Source organism: Ceratotherium simum, chromosome 12 (genome assembly GCF_057802395.1).
Source record: "Ceratotherium simum simum isolate JZ-2026a chromosome 12, ASM5780239v1, whole genome shotgun sequence".
NCBI classification, from domain to species: Eukaryota; Metazoa; Chordata; class Mammalia; order Perissodactyla; family Rhinocerotidae; genus Ceratotherium; species Ceratotherium simum.
The window spans coordinates 27,762,062-27,784,490 of record NC_141911.1 but is presented as its reverse complement, the minus strand read 5'-3'; the positions used below and the strand labels follow the sequence as shown (position 1 = coordinate 27,784,490).

At 39.5% G+C, this 22,429-nt stretch overlaps 1 protein-coding gene across 4 annotated transcripts in view; it reads left to right on the top strand.

The window, feature by feature from the left end:
* The window catches only part of FNIP2 (folliculin interacting protein 2), a 131,885-nt gene that overhangs the window by 55,811 nt on the left and 53,645 nt on the right, over positions 1 to 22,429 (top strand). For 2 of the 4 annotated variants that reach the window (XM_014780242.2, XM_014780241.2), the window contains exons 2-8: positions 2,044 to 2,170; positions 4,901 to 5,032; positions 7,309 to 7,409; positions 7,510 to 7,581; positions 9,255 to 9,355; positions 9,527 to 9,616; positions 11,151 to 11,222. In XM_014780242.2, the coding sequence (XP_014635728.1) occupies positions 2,044 to 2,170; positions 4,901 to 5,032; positions 7,309 to 7,409; positions 7,510 to 7,581; positions 9,255 to 9,355; positions 9,527 to 9,616; positions 11,151 to 11,222 (695 nt within the window). The remainder of the gene's footprint in view (positions 1 to 2,043; positions 2,171 to 4,900; positions 5,033 to 7,308; positions 7,410 to 7,509; positions 7,582 to 9,254; positions 9,356 to 9,526; positions 9,617 to 11,150; positions 11,223 to 22,429) is intronic. The other 2 variants (XM_004420972.3, XM_014780243.2) reach the window with 1 other exon arrangement.

Sequence of the window (22,429 nt, the reverse complement as noted above, 5' to 3'; positions counted from 1 at the left end):
ACTGAGAGTAGAAATGATTTCCAAAATAAACTTGCCATGTTGTTATCAAAATTAGCAGGAAAGGATGCTGGGCATGGTAGCTTAGAACACAGGTTGTTAAAAGAAGGTACAATCAGAACTTTTTATTTTTTGGTGCTAGGATTTAAGAAAACAAATCTGCTACCCTAAAAGAACATATCCAATATTAACTACCACTGCCTGAAAAAAAGACCAAATAATGCACAATTTGTGATTGGATACCAGACTCTGTATCAATTTTTTAAAAAAATTGTAACATTAACAGTTCTTTTAAGTAATTATCACCATTTTGGAGCACTTACCGTGTGTCAACCTCTGTGTGAAGCACTTTACATATTTCATATAATCCCTACAGCAGCTTTGTAAGGTTGGCATTAATTTTCTCATTGTGCTGATGAAGAAATGGAAGCTCAGAGAGTTTGGATTTGAATCTAGACGTGTCTGACTTCACTTATACAGTCTCTTAGTTTACGGTTTGCTTTTGTTAGTCTGTCTATCTAACTATCCGTCTTTCATCCATCCCCTCAGAACTCCTCCTCCTCCAGCGTTTTCTAAGCAGTTGGCATCCCTTTTGCCTCTGGCACCATCCAGTCCACCACAAAATCGTACCAATTCTGCCTCCTGAACATGCCTCCAGTATTTGTCCTCTTCTTCCACCTTCGTTGCTGTCACTCCAGCCTTCGTTATGAAGGCCCTGAACTCTTACAGTGAATTCGATTTGGCCTTCCTGCTTCCAGTCTTAATCTGTCCCACCCCTGTTTTCCTTAGAGCAGCCAGATTGAACTTTTACAAAGCACAGACCTGAGCTTATCAACCTTTGTTTACCTTGGCTTCTCGCTGCACTTTGGGCTCGACCCGTGCCCCTGCCTGCCTTGCCACCCCGCCTCTCAGCTCTCCTCTCTCTGGCTTTTTTTTTCCTGTCTCTACTGCATCAATATTACATTTTACCATGTCCCTCCCTCTTCCTGTTGTGTTCTTCATTCTCACCCTTTATCTCTTTAACTCGTACGTCTTCAAGTCCTTTTTAAACATCACTTTTTAAAATCCTTAGGGGCTTCCCTGCCTCTCTCCCCCACCTCTTAAATCTTACCACGTCCTTTACTTTTCCTTTTTGTACCTATCTGTAGTTAAACATTTATATATGATTAGCAGCCCAGTGTCCCCCACTAAACCAGGTACTCCATGAGGCAGGGACCAAGTCTCTTCAGTTAATTAACTGCTGAATCTCTGTCATCACCCACAGTGCCTGGAATGAGGTAGGTCCTCAAATACGTGTTGAACAGATTGACAGACTAATAACTGAGTATGCCTAAAGCAGTGCATTGTAAATGATGACCCTTACTATAGTTCTTGCATTCTGATTTCATTTATTACTCAAGAACAAACCTATATTTAGAGCAGTTTTATCCCAGTAGCTTTTGTTTTGCATAGGATTAAGCCACGCTTCCTGTATTGCTGATTGTTATTGTTAGCAATTCAGATGCTGTACAATGATGCACTTGGTTTTCAAAACTTCTGTATCAGAGCCAGCCATAACAGGAAAATACTAAATGTTAGGATGTGTAATTCCTCTCAATTTGACCTGAGCCTAGGTGAGTGAGAGAGGAAGAGAAGACAAGGCTGTACTGACTTGCTCCAAGTGGTTCCCTACCCAATGACACAGAAGCTTGAACACTCCTGTACCTCAGCTGTGCCATCCCCAGAACCCAGGGATCCAAATTCAGCTCTCTCCACATGTCCTTGCAATTTCTGGCTACCATCTTTGTCCAAAATGGCTCTGGAAGGAGAAGCTTTCTCTCCAATGATTTATTATTTAAAGCAGTCTTCCCAACCTTTGTCATGGACACTGGCAATATTTGTATGGCCCACTGGAGTTCTGTCTGCTCCAGGTCTGAAGGGTTCACTGTCTACACACTTGTGACCTTTTGACTTGCACACAGGCACGTTGGCTGGGAAACTTCTCTCTCCATGATCGTTCCAAGTGTTGCAGATAACATAACTTCTTTCTCTCTTTTTCACCCACAGTTGGTCATGTTCGGAGTTTGACCTGAATGAGATTCGCCTGATAGTTTACCAGGACTGTGAAAGGAGAGGCCGACAAGTCTTGTTTGATTCTAAAGCTGTTCACAAGATTGAGGAGGTGGCAACTCAGGTATGAAATGCAGATTTGCTTTTATCTTTTAACCCCCTCTTTGATCAATCATTTATTAATCCAGTCTTCTCTTTGGGCTATGTTGTACAGTGTCATTAATGATTCAGAAGACATATAAGCAAAGCTGCCCCCCTTTTACCACATTTTTCTTCCTATTAATATATACTGGTGAAACTGTTAGCAGGTAATCATGACAGATGCTCAGCAGTGTACTATAAATATTTCTAGTGGTGGATTTGCTGGTGAGTTGCACTCTAGTAGGATTTTGATGCCAGATGTATGCTGTATAATGGGAAAAATAAGAACTCTAAAATTCATGAAGTGTTAGCCTGAAGGAAAGTTAATAGGTTATTCTGTCTGGTATTTCTCCTTGATAGTAAGAAGTATTACCTAGCACTGGGTTAAACAAAATTAAATAGCTTTCCTCACTATACGGCTTCAGAATGCTAACAGGCATTGTCATCTTCAAAAGGGAGTGCTTCTCAAATCTATCTAAACAAGGAAGGTTTTATTTATTTCCTGTTTTAGTGGAGGGCAGGGTGGTGGTGGTGATGATGTGGGGCAGCATCTAGGGATGAGTAAAGTGAGGACAGAGCAGCTCTTGATCCCTTGGAGCCAGAATGGGAAAGGTCAAGTGATGTGTCCAGGTGAGGAGCCGAGTCTGGTCCTCCCTGAGTCTTCTGGACATCCGTCCAGAGTACTTCCAAGTTGTCGCTTTTAGACCTTTCATTCTCTTTTCAGTAGTTATTCAGCTATCTATTAATTAAATAAATCCATTTGTATTCATTCTTTTCATGTTCCATAACTTACTATCTATACTGACTGAATTCTGGCAGTTTATTGAATGTGTAGCTAAGTAAACGAATAGTTTATATCACAGTCTTTGTCTCATCAGGGCCAAGGGGCTGTTTTCCTACTTTTGATGAGGATCATTTCTGCAGGAAGGAAGTGTTTGGTCAGAGGCAGTTTAGCTGGTGGACTCTGCAGTGCTTTGAAGTGGAAGTCTGCCGGGTAGCTAATCATTACAGTAGTGGTTGGGCTTGTTAGGTCGGTAGGTAGGGAGGCGGGGGGGCTGAGAACTCTCTCAGGTGATGCAGCTATAGGCTTTAATGGAAGAGTTGTATGAAAGTTTAGGTGAGCCAGCACTTGACCCTTTGTTTGGTGGACAGGACGTGGTTTCTCCTTGATTTCCCACATCAGTTCCTGTTTCCGTGAAGGCCTTGCACAGATGGTTTAGTTGAACACCCACACTCCATCACTAGGGCTCCTAATGGTAGTAACAAGTGGAGGGAAAAAAATTCACTCCAGTTTTCAAAAGGAACTGGAATCTTCAGTATATCGGAGCAGTGATGACACTGGAGTCTGGAACATAAGGTTTCTTGGAAGCACTCATTTAATCAAAAAGGCAGCCAGGTCCAGGGAGACTTGTAATTTGCTCAAGGCTACAAAGAGTCCAGTGGGTACAGCGTATTCACTGTACCAGGTGCCATCTCCAATTATAGACTGCTCAGTGTGTTGTACCCCAGCCAAAGGGTCTAGCATTCTGTGAGGCAGGTGTGGACTTTGTGTCACTTTAGGCCCTCTGAGGGGCTGTGTTTCTGGCTTAAGTGGTATTAAGTAACAGCTAGATCTGAAGAGGGTGTTGAAGGAGTGCCAGATGCTCGGGAACAACCAAGTACAACTTCGAATGCCGTCACTGCGGGAGTGACTGTCATGGACCAGCACAGTTTGTATTTTCCTTACATTGTTTTCCCATTTCCAGCCCCCCACCCCCTTGGCAAGCACAAAACGTCATGAGTTTGTATCAAGCACATGACTGCAGGCATTTGCATTAGACCACCAGTGTGACTGTCACATTGGAGATTAGATAAGCTGCAGTTGCATTCATGGTTTTCCAAGCAAAAGCTGCACATGAAAAAGCAAATAAGAGTCAGAATAGAAACAATTTATCATAGAGGGCACAGGATGCCTCTGTATGGGAGCAATATATTTTGGTGTAGGAGGAAGGGAAAAATTAATAAAGGTCTATCTTTATACCTTTATGTCACTGTCATAAGAACTGACAGTGAACTCTATTCAGGGACTATACAGTAGATAGTCCTCTATTACCCCTAACCTTTAAAGGCCATATTTCCATCACATGCTGTATTAATTCACAGGAGCTCCTGTTTCAGTTTTGGCTTCATCTTTCACAAACTCGACCTCGTGATTTTCTTTCCTATTACCTTTAAAAGAGTGCTAGAGGAGGTGTGTCATTAAAAACACAAGGCCAGTCTTTCCAAATTAATAGTTTTGCCTTCTTCGTTCATTTGCTGGGTAAAAATTTAAATTTGAAGCAATGTCCGTCTTCTCATCAATTTTATAGATTATGACTATATGTAGTACTAAAAATCCTCTAATAACCAAAACAGAGATCAGATCTCATTGATGATTTTAAAATATGATTGGAATGTAAATAATAGTTTAATTATTTACGGAGAATGAAGTCTTAATAAATAACCTTCTGTCTAGTACCCTTCTTCAGCATTCCCCCCCACCCCCAAATGTTATAGACTCTGAAGGACCACATTTTTGTCCTCATTAAAAAGAAATTTAAAAACTTCTGGTTTTCTATGCAACTTAGGCACAACATAACAGAATGATTTAACAAAGGAATTCCCAATGAAGAACGTGTTGAGGAAGCCTGATATACTTAGCAGTACTTTGCCTTGCCTGTCTCTCTTAACCCAGAAAGCAGAGGATGTCCCTGTTAAAGTGTCAGCCAAGTGCTGTCAAGGAAGCAGCAGTGGCAGCATCTCCTCTTCCCATGGTTCTTCTGGGGGATCTTTACAACACGCTAAGGAGCAGCTTCCAAAGTACCAGGTAAAACCGTCACTTCTATGTGGAATACCCCATGGGGCCGAAGTCATTTGCTTATAATTTCCCCCGGGGAATGATGCCTACTTGAGGGTTCTACTCCAGGAGTAGGAGAATAAGTATTCACAAATGTGCTCTTAAATGTTTCGTGTCAAGGCTGTTTTCACACTTTGGCTTTTATTTCTCGATAAAAACTATAATTGAGCAGAGGTGATCCAGTATAATACATACCAAATGAGACAGAAATATTGTAAATAAGAACTCTCAGGATTCTGGGGATGTATATGGGCATCCTAAGAAAATAGCACTTGCCAGTAGAAGGAAGAAAACCTTGTATAGGAGAAGACAGAAATGGCAAGACCTAACTTGAGTGTGAAGAAGGATAGAGGGCTGGTAGCATTTTTTATGCTCTCTCTCTCTCTCTCTGTGTGTGTGTATAAGGTGGTAGAGCATAGAGATTAGGGTTATTGAGAAATATTGGCTAACTAGATATAAGGGAAGAAATGTTTCATAAATATTAAATAGCAGAAAGGTATTAATTGATGGAGGATATATCAATTTTTATTTTGACTCGTGGAATTTTGTTTTCCATGTTGCTGCAAAAACAAAACCAGGGAAATTACCAGCAGCCACAGGTCTATAGAACTTCATTAATTTCATGGTCAGGATTTGTGCCACGCGTTTATCCTTATTTCACAGTGCTCCTGGGTTTCAAAGTGGCTTGTAGTTAAAAAAGTATAGAGTGAAATCATCAGCTAGTTGAGAATCACAGTTCGCATGTGGACCTTGTACCCCAAGAAAAAGCACATTATTAAATGGAGATGGTGGGTGGAAGTTATTAATAAAGAATGTGAAAGCCAGTTGGTTTCTGTCTTCATGTAGTGAGAAGAGGTTGGTGTGAACTGTACGCAGAGAGAAACCTAGTTAAACAAAGCTGATAGATTTATGTTTCTCTTTCTTCCTCTGCAAACGTGTACAAGTAGGTGTGTATATGTATGTTTGTGTGTATATGTGTGTGTGCGTGTATTTGGAGTTAAAAAATAAAAGATTGAGAAAGAGAGTGTTAAGGATGTTTCCTGTGTTTTTTGCTTGGGTGAAAAGCATACTAGCAGAGAATTTGGCTGGTAGGCTGGGTCACAGAGAGTTTTGTTTTGGTCAAGCTGTGCTGGGGTGCCTGTGGCACACTAGCTTGGTTGACGTTTATGTCTATCCTGTTCATCTGTATGTCACCAGCACTTAGAATAGGTGCTTAGAATCCTATATCCAAATGTATCCATTCCCATATCATAATATGTTCATAATTTTAAAATATTATTATATGTGACTGAATGCATTTGGATATAGGGTCCTAGAACTGAAGGAGTGGTCTGGGCCTAGAGATAAAGATGTGGGGGGTATTCCTATGTAAAGAATAATCAAAATCGTAAGAATGGTTGAGAATGCCGATAGTGAGTAGGAGGCCGTCTGAGGAACAAGCCTGTTCAAAGGATGATCTGGGAAAGAAGAGATTCAAAAAGGAGAGTAATTAAGAGCATGAAATACCATGAGATACATCTAAGAAAGCAAACTGGAAAGTGTCCATTGGATTTGACAGGAAGGTGAAGGTCGTCACTACAGCAGTTGAATAGGCGAGGCTGCAGTAGGTTAACAAGCCAATGAGGGTGGGGAAAGTGGAGGCAGCGCAGTCCACTCTTTCAGATGACAGAAGGGACAAGAAAGACTGGTTGGATCTGGAAGGGTCAAATATTTTTGTAATATTTTTCTAAAACTTTAGAGGTATCAGACCACCTGTTATTTGGACCTTCCCAAAACCCTGCCTGTACCAATTGGCATTTTTGTTCAACACTATTAATTATTTGGTTGAATAATACTGAATCGTATTTCTTTTCAGCATGTGTTCTTAGTATACCAAGAGAAGAGTTACCCTTTTTCTTTCATTACTTAATCTTTCTATTTAGAGTTTGTAAGTGGAAATAATGAAAATCTGTGTTTCTCATAACAAGATTAAATATGAACTCTGATAAAACATCTGGATCTTGTAGGAAGATATTGTGTGTAAAGAAAAAAATCATGAACATTAGTCATAATTTTGGGAAAAAAATAGGCAATCACCATTGTAGATTAAGATTGTAAAATGATTAATTGCTGCTTTGAGAAATAGTTTTAATTACCCGCTAAACTGAAGAGGACCCCAGAGATTAATAAACATTATTCTATATTGCATTGCACATCATGTTGTGCCGCGTACTAACTTTGATTTTGGTTTCCTTCATGTATGGTAGTACACAAGACCAGCTTCTGATGTCAACATGCTAGGGGAAATGATGTTTGGCTCAGTTGCAATGAGTTACAAAGGCTCCACCTTAAAGATACACTATATACGGTGAGTTGGGGCTTCTTTTTCTACTAGTTGTGAGAAGTGGAATGGTGATACTGAATCCTTAATTCAAAAATACAGTTCTCAATCTTTTTTTTATTTCCAGGTCTCCTCCACAACTGATGATTAGTAAAGTCTTCTCTGCTAGAATGGGCAGCTTCTGTGGGAGTACAAATAAGTAAGTGTGGGATTTTGCACCTCCCTGGCCCCCCCCGCGTTTTTTTAGGTGGCTATTTCTGGATAGAGTAATTCTTTGAGGACCATAAGGCTTTTTGAAATGAGAAGCAGGATGAGTCCACATTAACAAAGGGATTTAAAAAGTAGCCATTGTCCTATACATAGTGAGTATGAAAAGGCCTTGACTTGATCAGGTAGCCTTAAAGACAAATGACTGTCTATACATTTTGGGCATTTTGGGTGTCCATCTGTTACCCATGATGTTCCTACCGTCAGTCACCAAGCTTTCATTCCCTGGAAAATGAAAAGTGAGGGGGAAAAAGGAGGGGCCACATTACTGAGTTTATCGTATTTCCCAATATTATTTTTTCTTTTTTAAAAAACTTGTCTCTTTGTTTGTTTATTTCTAAAGGAATGAAGTACATAGCGAGTTTTTGCAGGCTGATAGCATCTGTGTGCCAGGATGGGCTGTCTGTGCTTGCCATCTATTCTGAGCCGTCAGTGTAGCCTCTGTGATTGATTGGCACTTGGGCCATGCAATATTTTGATTTTCACTCCTGAGTTTTTTCTCCCTCTAATTTTACACTTCTGTGTAGACTGAGAATACTGAAATGTCTCACAACTCTCATTCTGGCACATTTGTTGATATATTTTGAACTTTTCAAGCAGAAATATTTCATATACTTCTTTTTTGAATAAACAACAAAATGTGTAATACTTTGGTAAGTTTGAAAGAAATGTTTGCTATAATTAGAAGGGCATTCTTAGGGGTCAAATGAAGACTTTTTTTTTTTTAAATAATCCTGGGAAGTTAAAAATATGTTCCTCAGTGGATTTGGGTACCACTAAGTCTGCTTACTCTTCAACAAAATAATGAATTTGCTTGTTTGAGCATTTAACATTGGACTGTCATAACTTAAGCCAGTACAGGAATTAATATTTATTTCTTGAGATATTTTTTCCCACACCCTTGATGTTACCTGAACATTTATTACACTAACTACCTATAATAAAATAGTGAGCTCAGATTTAAGTAAAAATTATTTGACCCCATTATACTGTATTGTCCTCGAAGTCTTGATATTTCTTTTACTTGTTAATAAATACAATAACTTATTAAAATCTGCCTCCCTCACATTTGTGTTTATGAGTACCTCTGACTTTTTAGAAGTTATGAAATCAAACTCCTACAGGAGTCATAATTTCTATTATATCCTCCTCCTGAAAAAAGTTGCTGAGTTGCTCATAGATGTTAACTAAGAGTTAAAATTAATTCCATTTTGAGGTTTTATGTAAAATTATCCTTGAAATGAATAGCAACATCTTGGGTATCAGTCACTAAAGCAAAATTTAGAAACAAATGGCAATATCCTGGGTGTCTGTCTCCAAAGCAAAATCTGTAGTTTCATGTCCCCTTATATAATGTGAAATTGTTAGGAATGTGTTGTTTAGTTTTATAGGTTGGACTACCTCCAAAAGGCTTTTCTTGTCTTTTCTTCCAACAAATTCCCCTAAAGTTTAATTCGCTTTGGTAGATGTGAGACTTTATTCATTTATAAGGAAAAGTCTGAGCAACTGTTAAGTTATCTGCATCTGAGAGTCTGTTAGAAAACAGCTTTATTTGTCTCTTGATGATTTTCTCCTCTCTCCCTCCCTCCTCCTCTCTGCATTTAGCTTGCAGGACAGCTTTGAATACATCAATCAAGATCCTAATTTGGGCAAACTGAACACAAATCAGAATAATTTGGGTCCTTGTCGTACTGGAAGTAACCTAGGTAAAATCAGCCACATAAATGGGCTCTTTCTTTCTGAATACCACTATTGTGGGTGTGTGTTTTGCTTTATTTGAGTTTGTTGTGTTGTTTTGTTTTTTTGCATTATCTTTAATCCGTGTTTATTTTTGTGTGTGTACTTGTTTGCCCTTTTCTGTGTGTTTCTGTCTCTAGGTCTGCTGCAAGCATGCAGCAGCAAACTGCTGCAGGGGGTAGCTGAAGGAGGACCTCTCCGGCTCACCCGGAGTGCTTCTTTCTTTGCAGGTTTGTGTGGAATGCTGAGTACAGTGTGACCCACACACATATTAATAAATCCTGTGCAAGTTCTTAGGAAAAAAATCCTATTTGGTACCTCTCTAGAAATCCAAGGGGCTCTTGAGATATTAGTTTCAAATGCAGCCAAGTTCATGATGTTTTGAAAATTCCACCAAAGAACCTCTATTGTAAATGTCTTTGCTAATACCCCAGTGTAAGCTGATTTTGATCTGAAATGAGCCCTTAGTGTTTCTAAGAGGATTATATTTTCTGATTTTCCTGGGTCTCTTCTGCTGCAATGAACCATTTCCCTTTGTCATGGTATCTTTTATCCATTTGTTCACCTGCATCCTTACCTGCACAGGTTTTCTTCAAAAGTCACTCTAATAAGAGCATGGAAGACTTCTCTCCTTCTCTCTCTCTCTCCAGCATTTAAGTAGTTTAAATACAGTTTCTAGGTTCTTTACAGGTATAATCATCTCAGTCTCTCTGGGTAGGTAAATTCTGAGATTTAACTGGCCTTGGTAGCTCAGGCTGTTGAATGTCTGTTGTAGTCTGGCATGATTAACAAGTGTGGGAAACCTTCATTACTAACATTATAGTTTGTGATTATGGCAAATGGTATTCTTCATTCTGTTCTTCTTTGTAGCCTGAAATATGCAAAGCACTATAGTTAACTGACACCCTAATGAAACCGACACCCTCCCACCTACTGAGAGTGAGGATAACATGTTTATATACTCTCTTTAAAATTATGAAAATAAACATGTTTCAAAAAATAGCTGGCAAGTGTAATAATCAGGCAGGGCACTGGGCCTCTTGAACGTTGTAAAGCTTTCTATAGCAACATGTCATCTATCCTCTAGTGCAATAAGTATGCAATTTAGATCAATCTGAAGCATTCCTCCAAGTCTGTAATACTTTATTTTCTGAAGTTGATGCCAGGACATGAGTTTCTCTAAGGAACTCTACAGTAATACTGTGTATGGGTGTATATGGAAAAGAAGTGGAGGAAGAAATGTTTGAAAATGAATATAAGTGTTTTCTATCTGCCAAGAGAGTGGGTTATAAACAGAGAAACATTTTTTAAATTTATGAAATGGTTTTCAAGTATTTCTTTTCCCTAAGTGGCCTATAGTTACTACTGAAACTGATTATAAAACATTTTGAAGATACAGTGCTATTTAAGTACTACTACTAATGAGGAAAACGGCTAAAAGTATCTGCCTTTGTTTGTTCATTGTATCAACTGCATGAATAGTTTATTATTCAGTTTTTTTTAGAGATGAGCATCGCTCAGAACAGTTTATGTGCTACAGTAGGATAGTTAAAGGCAGATGGTTACTTGATTCTGTTTTCTTCTTACTCTCACCATCATCTGTTTATGTATTTAATTTTGCTTTCTGTTTAATCTGTATATAAACTTACGCCAATCATCAATAGCAGTAGCCTACTTTGAAATGTAAAAATTACTGCAGTCATTTTTAAACAATTCCTTCTTTGGAGAGCCCAGTAACATGGTTTCCTTTTGCCTTTCTCTTAGCACATAGCACTCCAGTTGACATGCCAAGCAGAGGACAGAATGAAGACAGGGACAGTGGCATTGCTCGATCAGGTATTTATACTTCCTTTTCTTGGTTTAGCTAATAGAGTGAACTATCCATGATGGGGACATAGTTGAGAAAATAGAAGACACGTCTCATCTTTTTTTTTTTTCTTCTCCATATTCTAAGATAGTCTCACATGTCTGAAGATCTAGAACTTTGTTGTATAGCATCTAGGAGTGATTGTGCAACTTGAACTAGTTTTTTCTAATAACCCAATTCGTATGAGCCTAATGTACTTTGAGAAATTTTTTTTAAAGGGAAACTTCCTTAAGCCAATTGTACTGGGAATTTGCTTGCCAAGTGTTGAGTATAAAATCAGAGGAAGAAAAGTGTCTGTGGAAGTAACTCTATCCATGACTATGGGAGGGCCTGCCAGCTACTTGGTCACCCTTTCTGTCCTAGAGTCTTGCTGATCTAGATTTTATCTCAGGTACCCCTTCCCTCCTTACTTCAAGCCTTAAACTTTTCTAATACTGCTTTTAAGATCTCTTGATTTCTCCTTTTGTACACGATTCTGCTGTAGATTTTTGATTTGTGGTTCAGATCTGAGGTAGATTCTGTGCTGTAAAAGAAGGGTAGTGAACTAACCATCTGGAATTTGAGGACTCGGAGGTATGCGGGGCTTTGCCTGATGAACATATAACATACATGCATCTTCTACCTTCCACTGAAAAGACTGGCAGCACCCTGCTGGTTTCAGCAGTGATACATGGCACCCTCACCAAATAGGCCAGCCAGTTGGTGCTCACATGTGCTAGGACGGGATCCAGGCCTCAGATGCCTTTCCTCCCAGCCTTTCACTTATTTCTGTTGCCAGCACTTGCCCTTAGACACAGCTCGAAGGAGTCTTTGTGTTCCTTCTGTGTGAAACGAGAGCCCTTCACCCCACTTGTTTCAACTTTGCTCCCAAGTTATTAAATGAAGTGTAATTTGTTACTGAATCCCCCTGTTTGGCTTATATATGTCACATAATGTAAAGTATACAGTATTTCAATTATGGTTAAATAAAAATAATTGATTCAGTTTGGTCTTCATAAACTTTTCTGTAAAGTTGGGCAGTGAACCCTTGGTCAGAAATGTAACACCTGTTGATTAGACCTGTATCATTTTCATTTATAGCAATTTTTGTACAAACATAAAATCTGAGACGGTAAAGAGCAACTTATAAAGTGCTAAGAGAACTCTTTTTATTTCTGTTTGTTCTTGACGGTCCTCAGGATAATTTCCCCATTCCTTACAGGGCACTGTCGGTGTTCTCTGCTGCAAGAATATCTGAACTCTTTGAGTTACTCAGTACATCAGTTACTCAAAGGCTATGAGTGTGTGTTGAAGATCTGGGTGTCCCAAAGTTCAGCTTCCTGCCCTTGTAGGGTCTAGCCAGTCAGGACTGGCACTGGGACTGGCTTTGTTATGGTTGAATTTCCAGGCAAGAAGATGTGGGTACCACCATGAAACCAAGATCGCTCTCCATCAAAATTGCTGTCTTAGTGGCTGACGAAGTTTATGTTTGACTTTGTGTGGTGAGAGCTCTTTACCTCTCTGTGAAAGAAAGAAAGAAAGATGAATACCATTCGACTGGGACCCATTCTGAACACTGATATCGCAGAGTTCCTGCAGTAACCTTTTATTTATTTGTTTATGCACCTTCTTGTTCTAGAAAAGATTTAAAGAGATATTGAGGGAGATAATACCAACAGAAACATTAGCGGAAGTTTGGGTTTTCCTGGGTAACTTTTCAGTTTATAATGTAATTGATGTAAATGGTTCACGTTGTACCCATCGAAATGTTTGGTACTATTCAGAGTCTAAGTTGTTCCTAAGACTAGTTTTCCTTGCCCTTTGAGCAGCGAAAAACTTGAGGGGCCAAGTTTGAATTAAAGTGAAAAGTCTACAGCAGTCAGATCTGAAGGTTTTCTCGTGAGAGGAACTTGGGACTGACCAGATGGGAAGCGGTATTGATTCAAATGTGAATTATGAGAGTTAGAGAGGACTGGCTTTCCTTGGTAGTTTAGCTTCTATTCCAGGCAATCTTTACTTCGAGTCTCCCAGTTCTCCTATTAAGGGAAAGGGGACAGAGATGGAGAGGGCCTGGAAGATGTGTTCACATACCATCTGCTCATATCTGGAAGCTGTTCTAAAATCACTGAGTCTGTGTAAAGACTAGTGGGAGCTCTGCACCTCTGGTGGGGTTAGCACTCTAGTCAAGTCCTCTTCATGTCCTCACTGTGGCTTGTTCTCTAAGAGCTCTTCTCCTTATACCCACCGTAAGTTGTTAGGGATCAAGGTCCTAGTTCCGAAACAGAACAGGGACTCCAGATGTTTACATTGAATTAGCAGTAGAAAATGTAGAGGAATCAAAGACACATTTATTCCTTTCTTCCATAGTTTTTAACTTCCTGTCTAAAGAGTTGAGAGATGGGGAAAATTTTTTTAAATAGATTTTATTTTTAGAACAGTTTTAGGTTTGCAGAAAAATTAAGATGATAATACGGAATGTTTCTGCGTAACCTGCACCCAGTTAGCCCTGTTATTAACATCTTACATTAGTATTGTGCATTTATTATAATCAGTGAACCAATATTGATACATTGTCATTACCTAAAGTCCATAGTCTATTTATTTCCTTAGTTTTTACCGGTAATGTCTTTTTTCTGTTCCAGGACCATCTTACATTTAGTCGTCATGTCTCTCTGGGCTCCTCTTGGCTGTGACAGTTTCTCAGACTTTCTTTGTTTTTGATAGCTTTGACAGTTTTAAGAGGTAGTGGTCAGGGCCAGCCCTGTGGCTTAGTGGTTAGGTGCGCGCGCTCTGCTACCGGTGGCCCGGATTCGGATCCTGGGCACGCACTGACGCACCACTTGTCTGGCCATGCTGAGGCGGCGTCCCACGTACAGCAACTAGCAGGATGTGCAGCTATGACATACAATATCTACTGGGGCTTTGGGGAGAAAAAGGGAAAAAAAAGGAGGAGGATTGGCAATAGAGGTTAGCTCAGGGCTGGTCTTCCTCAGCAAAAAGAGGAGGATTGGCCTGGATGTTAGCTCAGGGCTGATCTTCCTCACAAAAAAAAAAAAAAGAGAGATAGTGGTCAAGTATTTTGTAGAATGTCCAGTATTAGAATTTGTTTGATGTTTTTCACATGATTAGATAACGGTCATGGGTTTTTGGAGGAAAGATCACAGAGGTAAAGTTTTCATCACATCATATCAAGGGTGCATACTGTCAACATAATTTATGAGCATTGATGTTGGCCTTGATCACCTGGCTGAGATAGTGTTTGTCAGGTTTCTCCACTGTCAAGTTACTCTTTATTTCCTCCTTATGGTAGCTTAGGAAGGAAGTCACTATGCATGGCCCACACCTGAGGAATGGAGAGCTATGCTCCCCCTCCTTGAGGGCAGAGTATCTACATAAACTATTTGGAATTATTTTGCATGGGACATTTGTCTCTTCTCCCTTGTCCATTCATTCATTCAGTCAATCATTTATATCAATATGGACTCATAGATATTTATTTTATACTTTGGGTTATAATCCAATACTACTTTCTTTTCTTGCTCAGATTGTTCCAGCTTTGGTCCTGTAAGCCATGTAGCTCTTTCAGTTGACTCCTGTGTTTCTTTAACATACTTCCATCTGTGTGTGGAGTCTGGTGTGGTGTGTGTGTGTATGTGTGTGTTTTGAGCCCTTCCTTACTTTCTGGCACTGCAAGATGTTCCAGACTTGTTTTGTGTATTTCCTACCCCAGTCCTAGAATCAACTGTTTCTCCATGGAGCCCTGTCCTTTTATTGGAGAATGGTATTAGATTCCAAGATCTGGACCCTAGATGTGCTTGTTGCTACTGGAGTCTCATTTCTGATAGGCCCTCTCAGCTGACAAGCAAAAATGATGAGTTTATGCTGTGTATATACATACATCTATAAATATTACTGTATGTAACATCTATATCTGTATTAAGTTAAACATGAGTTTATACTGATATCTCAATTATCCATTACCACATGGATCATTCTACCTTCCTTGCCTTGCTTATTTGTAAACTCTCACTGCAACAGTGAGAAACCTGGCTCCCACCGTCTGCCCTTTATTTAATTGTTTTATGTCAGTATACATATATAGCAGTGTCAGAATTGTTAACCTGTACCCCTGTAAGAAACAACTTTATTAACGAGAGTACAGTGCTTGTATAGTTCCTTTTACCTTCAGTCTTATAGACATCCACTCATTTCCAAAGTTACTTAGGTCAGCACCTTTCGAGTTGGGGGAATTTTTGTAGCTATATATACCAGGCTAGCAGAATCTCTGAAATCACAGCTGACGCTGGTTCATCTTGCAACTGGCTTCATGAATGCTACCAAAAATTCTGAGCATCACAAGTCAAGTCTGAAGAATAATTTAAGGTTCATTTCTTTTTTCAATAGTCCAGTAAAGAAGTAACTTTAGAAAAGCTTTTTTTTTTGCTTGTTTTTTAAATCCTTGTTTATGGAAAGTTGTGCCAGGATAAAAAAGAATTTTAAAGGAGACTTTACAGTTCTCCACTGAAAAGAAACCTGAGGTTCTTTGTCCTCTCCCATCAATCACTTCCTTATACATCCCCTTCTGAGGGCACACTTCAAAGGAAGGAATGGATGTAGGAGCTTCTTGTTCAGCAGCAAACTTGTGTGTAGTGTGCTGTAGGAATACAAAAAACCATATGGTTTTGAATTCCCAAAGGGAACTCTGTTGTTGGAGAACTGAATTATTTTGGTGATTTCTACAGTAAGACCAATTTGATACAGTTGAAATTAAGGGAGGGAGTTAGAAGGGTAGATTCCTAACTAGCCTACCATCAAGCCACATTTATTTATTGAATAACAGTTTTCTAGCCCCCTGTGTTGTCAGGCTCGACCAGAATTTGGAATGTTTTTGAAGAAGTGTAAAACATAGCACCTGCCCTACAGAAGAGTTATGTGTAAACCCAGAGTTAAAATACAGTGTGATAAGTACTACCTCATAACATACTGTGGGAACAAAGAGGAAGAGTGAATACCTTTGCCTGGGAAGTCAGAGTGATGGCCTCATGGAAGAGGTTATATTGAGTGACACCTTGAAGGTAGAAAAGAACTGCACCAGAATTTAGGAAAAAAACGTTTCTGAAAATAGTTTCTGCAAGGGTCTAGATCCTTGTGCATACACAGCTAGAATATTTGAAGTGGCAGGGCCAGAACAGAGGGTTGGGAAGGTCAAAAGGTAGGGCTAGTTACGAAAGGCTAATTTTGAATGGCGCCAGTGCCATGCTGCAGAGTTTGGATTTAATCTTGTTAGTGGGGGCAGCTAAGGGACATAACTTGATTGGCTCTATATTTTAGATCCATATGGTGCTTCACAAACTCTGCTCCAGAAAAAACTGGACCAATATATTCACTGCTAAAATAGAATAATTGTGACGCTTTCTAATTTAGCGGTGGGTGAAGGGGCATGGGGAGGTGGGCAATAGAGGTTTTTCCATTAACTTTTTTCAATATAATTTCCCCAAACTTCAGGGGCTTCTTGCCACTGTGTGTGTGTGTGTGTGTGTGTGTGTGTGTGTGTATGTATGTGTAAAGCTAGTATAAAATAATTTTGATTTAGCGTAAAATTTTGAAAAACAGTTCATTGGTTTTTTCCTCTTTCCCTTTTTGGAATAGTATCTTAGAAAAACATGCAACTTTTTTTCTAGGTTATCAAGTAGCTTTTTGTAATAATAGAGAGGAAATCAAATCTTAATTCTAATCTATGCCTTAACACATTTTACTCCTCTCAATAAGTATGCCGGTGCCTCTTTACATAGCTTGTAACACACACACACGCAGAGAATAAGAAATAGAGCAGTAACAAGAGTATCCCACTTATTTACTGCCTTAACTAGTTAGAAAGGCTATCTGTCTTTCCATCTATCTTTTTTTTAAAGAAGCTTCTTCAGTAAGTGAATAAATAGTAAGCTCACAATGTGTTTTACATTACAATTTAGCAGTTTATTCATAGTCTTTGCCTTATTCCCTGAATTTTTGGACTGTATTAAGGAAGTCAAGTGAGAAATAAATATGTTTTATTTAAAATTTAATATTTGTATTCATAGACTTTTGCTTATAACAAGTTTGAGAACCATTTTTCTCATGTCATTATGGAAGATGAGAACTCGAAGTAGGAGACAAGATGAGATATTGTTGCTTAGCAAAAGATTGGAAGCAACCTAAGTGTTCATCACGGGGACTGGTTAAATTATATACTTCCCAGTAAAGGAATACCATGTGGCAGTTAAGAGGATTGAGGCAGCTCAGCGTGGCTTGAAATAGAAAAGTTCTTTTAAATATGTTTTTAGGTGAAAAAAGAAAGATGTATCAAGAGTGTGTTACAGTAAACTATCATTTATGTTTCAAAAAAAGGCATATACAAGATCTCTCTCTACATATAAAGGTAGATACATATATTCATAGAATGTCTCTGGAAGGGATATAAGCTAGGTCAGGTATGGAGGGGATATGTATTCTCATTGTATTCTCTTTTGGATATTTTGAATGTGTCCTCTGTGCCTATATAAATCAAAAAGATAAATGATTTTTTAAGAGGTTCTTTTAGTGGTTGCCATTAGAAATTTTCAAGTAAGTTCTTGGGAGAGAAGAGGGATGAGTTTCAGCCCTCCTAACAGGTAGTATTGGCAAGGCTTGGTGACTAATGGGACACGGGATAAGGGGGAGGAGGGAGAAACCACTGATGACTCTCCAGTTTCTAACTTGGGAAAACAAGTGGAAGATGATGGCATTAACCAGTACAGGGAAAGCAGGAGGACAGTCTGGGGAGACAAATATTGAGATAATTTTTTAAACAGTTTTATTTATTTATTTATTTTTTTGTGAGGAAGATCAGCCCTGAGCTAACATCCATGCTAATCCTCCTCTTTTTGCTGAGGAAGACTGGCTCTGAGCTAACATCTATTGCCAATCCTCCTCCTTTTTATTTTTTCCCCAAAGCCCCAGTAGATAGTTGTATGTCATAGTTGCACATCCTTTTAGTTGCTGTATGTGGGACGTGGCCTCAGCATGGCTGGAGAAGCGGTGCGTGGGTGCGCGCCCGGGATCCGAACCCGGGCCGCCAGTAGTAGAGCGTGCACACTTAACCGCTAAGCCACAGGGCCGGCCCAGAGATAATTTTTTAGTTTGAAGCATCTTTAAGTTCTCCAGCTGTGAGTAGTCAGCTATAATTTAGAAATGGGAGACTGGAGATGGATTGGAGCAGAAGCTAAAATTTGGAGGTCTTGGGTGCATGAGTAGAGTAAAGTTCAGAGGGCCAGGATTGACACCAGAGTCACTGAACCTTGTTATCTATCACTTTAATTCAGGTTTAGATTCTCTTCCTCCTCAAAATGTTCAAATCATTGACCAGAAAAATAATTTCCACATTCTCTGTGCAACTGCATTTCCTTTGTTCTTAAGAAGATCAGTATGAGGAAAACTAATATGAACTTTCAAACATTTTTATTTAAGTGTTTTAAAGTGAACCTTCAGAGTAAGAATATACTAATCATAATATCCAAATAGGACATGTGTTTTGGCCACTATGCGGATACTGGATGGACCCCACCCAAAATTTGGTTTGGATGTCAAGACTGGAACACCACACACACACCAAGAGGATATGAAAAGATTTATCACTCACATAATGAGGCTTTCTGGTGAGAGCAGGGTGGGCTTCGCAAGCTGGTCTGAAAATGACTTGAGACGAAGGGAAAGGAGAGTATCTTGGGGTTTTTATGGTGGTTAGGGGGTAGGGCCAGGGTGAGGGTTCTTGCGTGTGGTTTGAACTTCCCACTGGCTCCAAAGGATGGAGCACCGGTCTTTCTCATCAACTTGCCCAGATGTGGACAGAAAGGAAAGGGGGTGGGGGTGAAGCTTAGAAGCTGTCAGCAAACGTCAAAAAATGGAGTCAGACTCTTCATTACAACATGGATCACCACTGAATAATGCAAAATGACATCTCATTGTGCCTGAAATGTTCATTGACGTAACTGATACAGTGCTTTGCAGAGAGGTGCCAGAGTCAAGGGGGGTACTGTTTTTGTTTTTTTGTCTGTGTAGAGGAAAGGCCGTGGCACCCTGTTGACCTTACATGTGTCCATATAGCAAAGGCTTGAACTGCAGCTTATCTGAGTCTTGGCAGTACAACTTGTGCTCCACTGGGAACAGGGGAGAATGGGAGGCCTCTGAGGGGCTGCTGGGAGGTCACCTCCCGCTCGCTCCTCTATCTCCCCTGGGAAGTTGTCATGAGACAGTTTCTCATCACCTCCTCTGATGAGATGTGGAGCTTTCTGCCCTGCCCCCCTCAGACCAGAGCTGCAGAATATACCGCTGCTAAGCTGTAGTCTAGAACTGGCTCCCCAGCAGCAGGATCTTCCACAACTTGTGTTGCAGGCATCTGACCCCTTTTGTGTCAGGGTTGTCCTTTCTGGTGTGTGGGACAAGAATCCCTGGGAGCTGGCTCCTTTGGCTTATTCTTTTTGCTGTCTATGTAAGTAATAAACTGTCCAAATATAAAAATATCTTGTTGTATCTTTACTGTCAGATCTTTACCTTGGGCTTCGCTTTGTCTTATATGTGTGAACTTGGCAATCTGTACTGCAGCTTGGGCAGAACTCAATTTCTTCATTTCTTTATACTTCTCATATTTCAAGTCCAACCTTTGATATTCTCCTAGAATGGATATTTATCTTCTTCAATTTCATAAATTTGTCGACTCTTTCGCTTAAGCTTTTTCCTTTCTAGACTTAGATTCTTATATACCTGTTTAAGAAAAATTAGAATCAAAAAGTAATACATAAAGCAACCAAAACTATAAGGGATCTAGGAATAATTCCAAGAAAAGATGTGTGACACTATTATGGAGATATTTAAAACATTATTGGGGCCGGCCCGGTGGCGCAAGAGGTTAGGTGCGTGCGCTCTACTGCTGCGGCCCGGGGTTCGCTGGTTCGGGTCCTGGCTGTGCACCAATGCACCGCTGTGGCGGCGTCCCATATAAAATAGAGGAAGATGGGCACGATGTTAGCCCAGGGCCAGTCTTCCTCAGCAAAAAAGAGGAGGATTGGCATTGGATGTTAGCTCAGGGCTGGTCTTCTTCACAAAAAAAAAAAAAATATATATTAAAAGAAGACCTAAATAAGGGAGAGAGATATCAAGTTCCACAAATAAATCTATAAATTCAGTGTAATTTTAATTAAAATTCCTGTGAAGCCAGACAGAATAACTCTTACTAATATGGAAGAGCAAAGGACCGAGAGTTTTTATGCTTTCCAAAAGTCTTTGTAGACACTTCATTCTTAGAGCGCAGACTATGGATAAAAAGACCTAGAAAGGGTAAATAACTTGGCGTATAAATGTAGAGAGTGAGTTGATCACCAGGTCTGGGCTAGAATTTGTTGTAGATAAGGAATTAAAAGTTAAGGTGTTTTCAATGGAGTATTATTCAGCGCTAACAAGAAATGAGCTATCGAGCCGTGAAAAGACATGGAAGAAACTTAAATGTATATTACTAAGTGAAAGAAGCCACTCTGAAAAGGCTACATACTGTATGATTCCAACTGTATGACATTGTGGAAAAGGCAGCGCTATGAAGACAGTAAAAAGATCAGTGGCTGCCAGGGGTTAGTGGGGGGTGGGCAAGGAGGGATGAAGAGGTGGAGTACAGAGAATTTTTAGGGCAGTGAAACTATTCTGTAGGATAATATAGTGGTGAGTACATGTTATTATTCATTTGTCCAAACCCATAGAATGTACAACACCAAGAGTGAACCTTAATGTAAAGTATGGACTCTGGGTGATTATTATGTGTCAGTGTAGGTTCATCACTTGTAACAAATCTACCACTTGGGTGGATAATGTTGATAATGGGGGAGGCTGTGCATGTGTAGGGTCAGGGGGTATATGAGAAATCTCTGTAGCTTCCACTCAGTTTTGCTGTGAACCTAGAACTACTCTAAAAAATAAACTCTATTTTAAAAAATTTAAGGTATTTTGAGATCATGGTGGCAAGAATATTTTCTTTGTCTTTTCATTCAGGGGGCTTTATAAGAATTTTATTAAAACTTAAAGTACCTGTGGTGCTTTTGAGGACCGTTTTTAGTCTTAAAATCATTTTGTGGTTTAGGAACTAAAATGTATTAAGTAACGTTTGATTTGCCTATTAACGTGTTTGGTTTATTTAAAATGATATTTTCCTATCAGACAATAATTATAGCTCTACTAATTGACCTTTTAAATGATTCTATTCTGTTGTGATTAGAGATACAACTGGTAAACTTGAAGGAACCTTATATTTTTCAAGTGTTTAAGGAAAAACTCTAAGAGAAGTACTGTCACTGTTAGAGTAAACAAAGATCATTATTGTATTTTGGATGTAGTACCCTCTGTGTCAGACAGATATAAAAAGTGTTCAGGTCCAGAGCCACACCACCACCACCACAAAAAAAAAATTTTTTTTTTTTGGTGAGGAAGATTGGCCCTAAGCTAACATCTGTTGCCAATCTTCCTCTTTTTGCTTGAGGAAGACTGACCCTGAGCTCATATCCATGCCAGTCTTCCTCTACTTTGTATGTGGGGTGCCGCCACAGCATGGCCTAACGAGCGGTGTGTATGTCCGCACCCGGGATCCAAACCCACCAACCCTGGGTGGGCGAAGCAGAGCACATGAACTTAACCACTACGCCACAGGAATTTTTTTTTTTAATGAAGGTGGAGAAACTCCAAATGCTGTGTATACAGCTTTGACCACAGGAAACTTTTAACAAATTCAGCCTTTGAATTCTCTCTAGAAATTTGTTTCTCTAATGCTTTTTTTATATTATTGATTGAAACAGACATCACTGTCCTTCACATAATTGTTTGCTCATTCTTCATGCAGCAACATTTCTTGAGCATCTTACATGCCAGACATTTTTGTGGGATATGGGGATAGATCAGTGAGCAAATAGGCATGATCCCTGATCACATGGAGTTTATATTCAATAAACGAGACACAGATAATGGACAGTAAAATGTAGGAAAGCACTTCTCACTGAGGAAAATAAAACATATGAGATGCTCATGGAAGGCATCTCCCAGAGGTGAAATTTCAGTTGACTTGAATGCTGGTGGTAACCGTCTTTGTGAAGATCGGAGCAAAGAACGTTTTAGGTATGAGGACAGCTAATGCGAAGACTTAGGG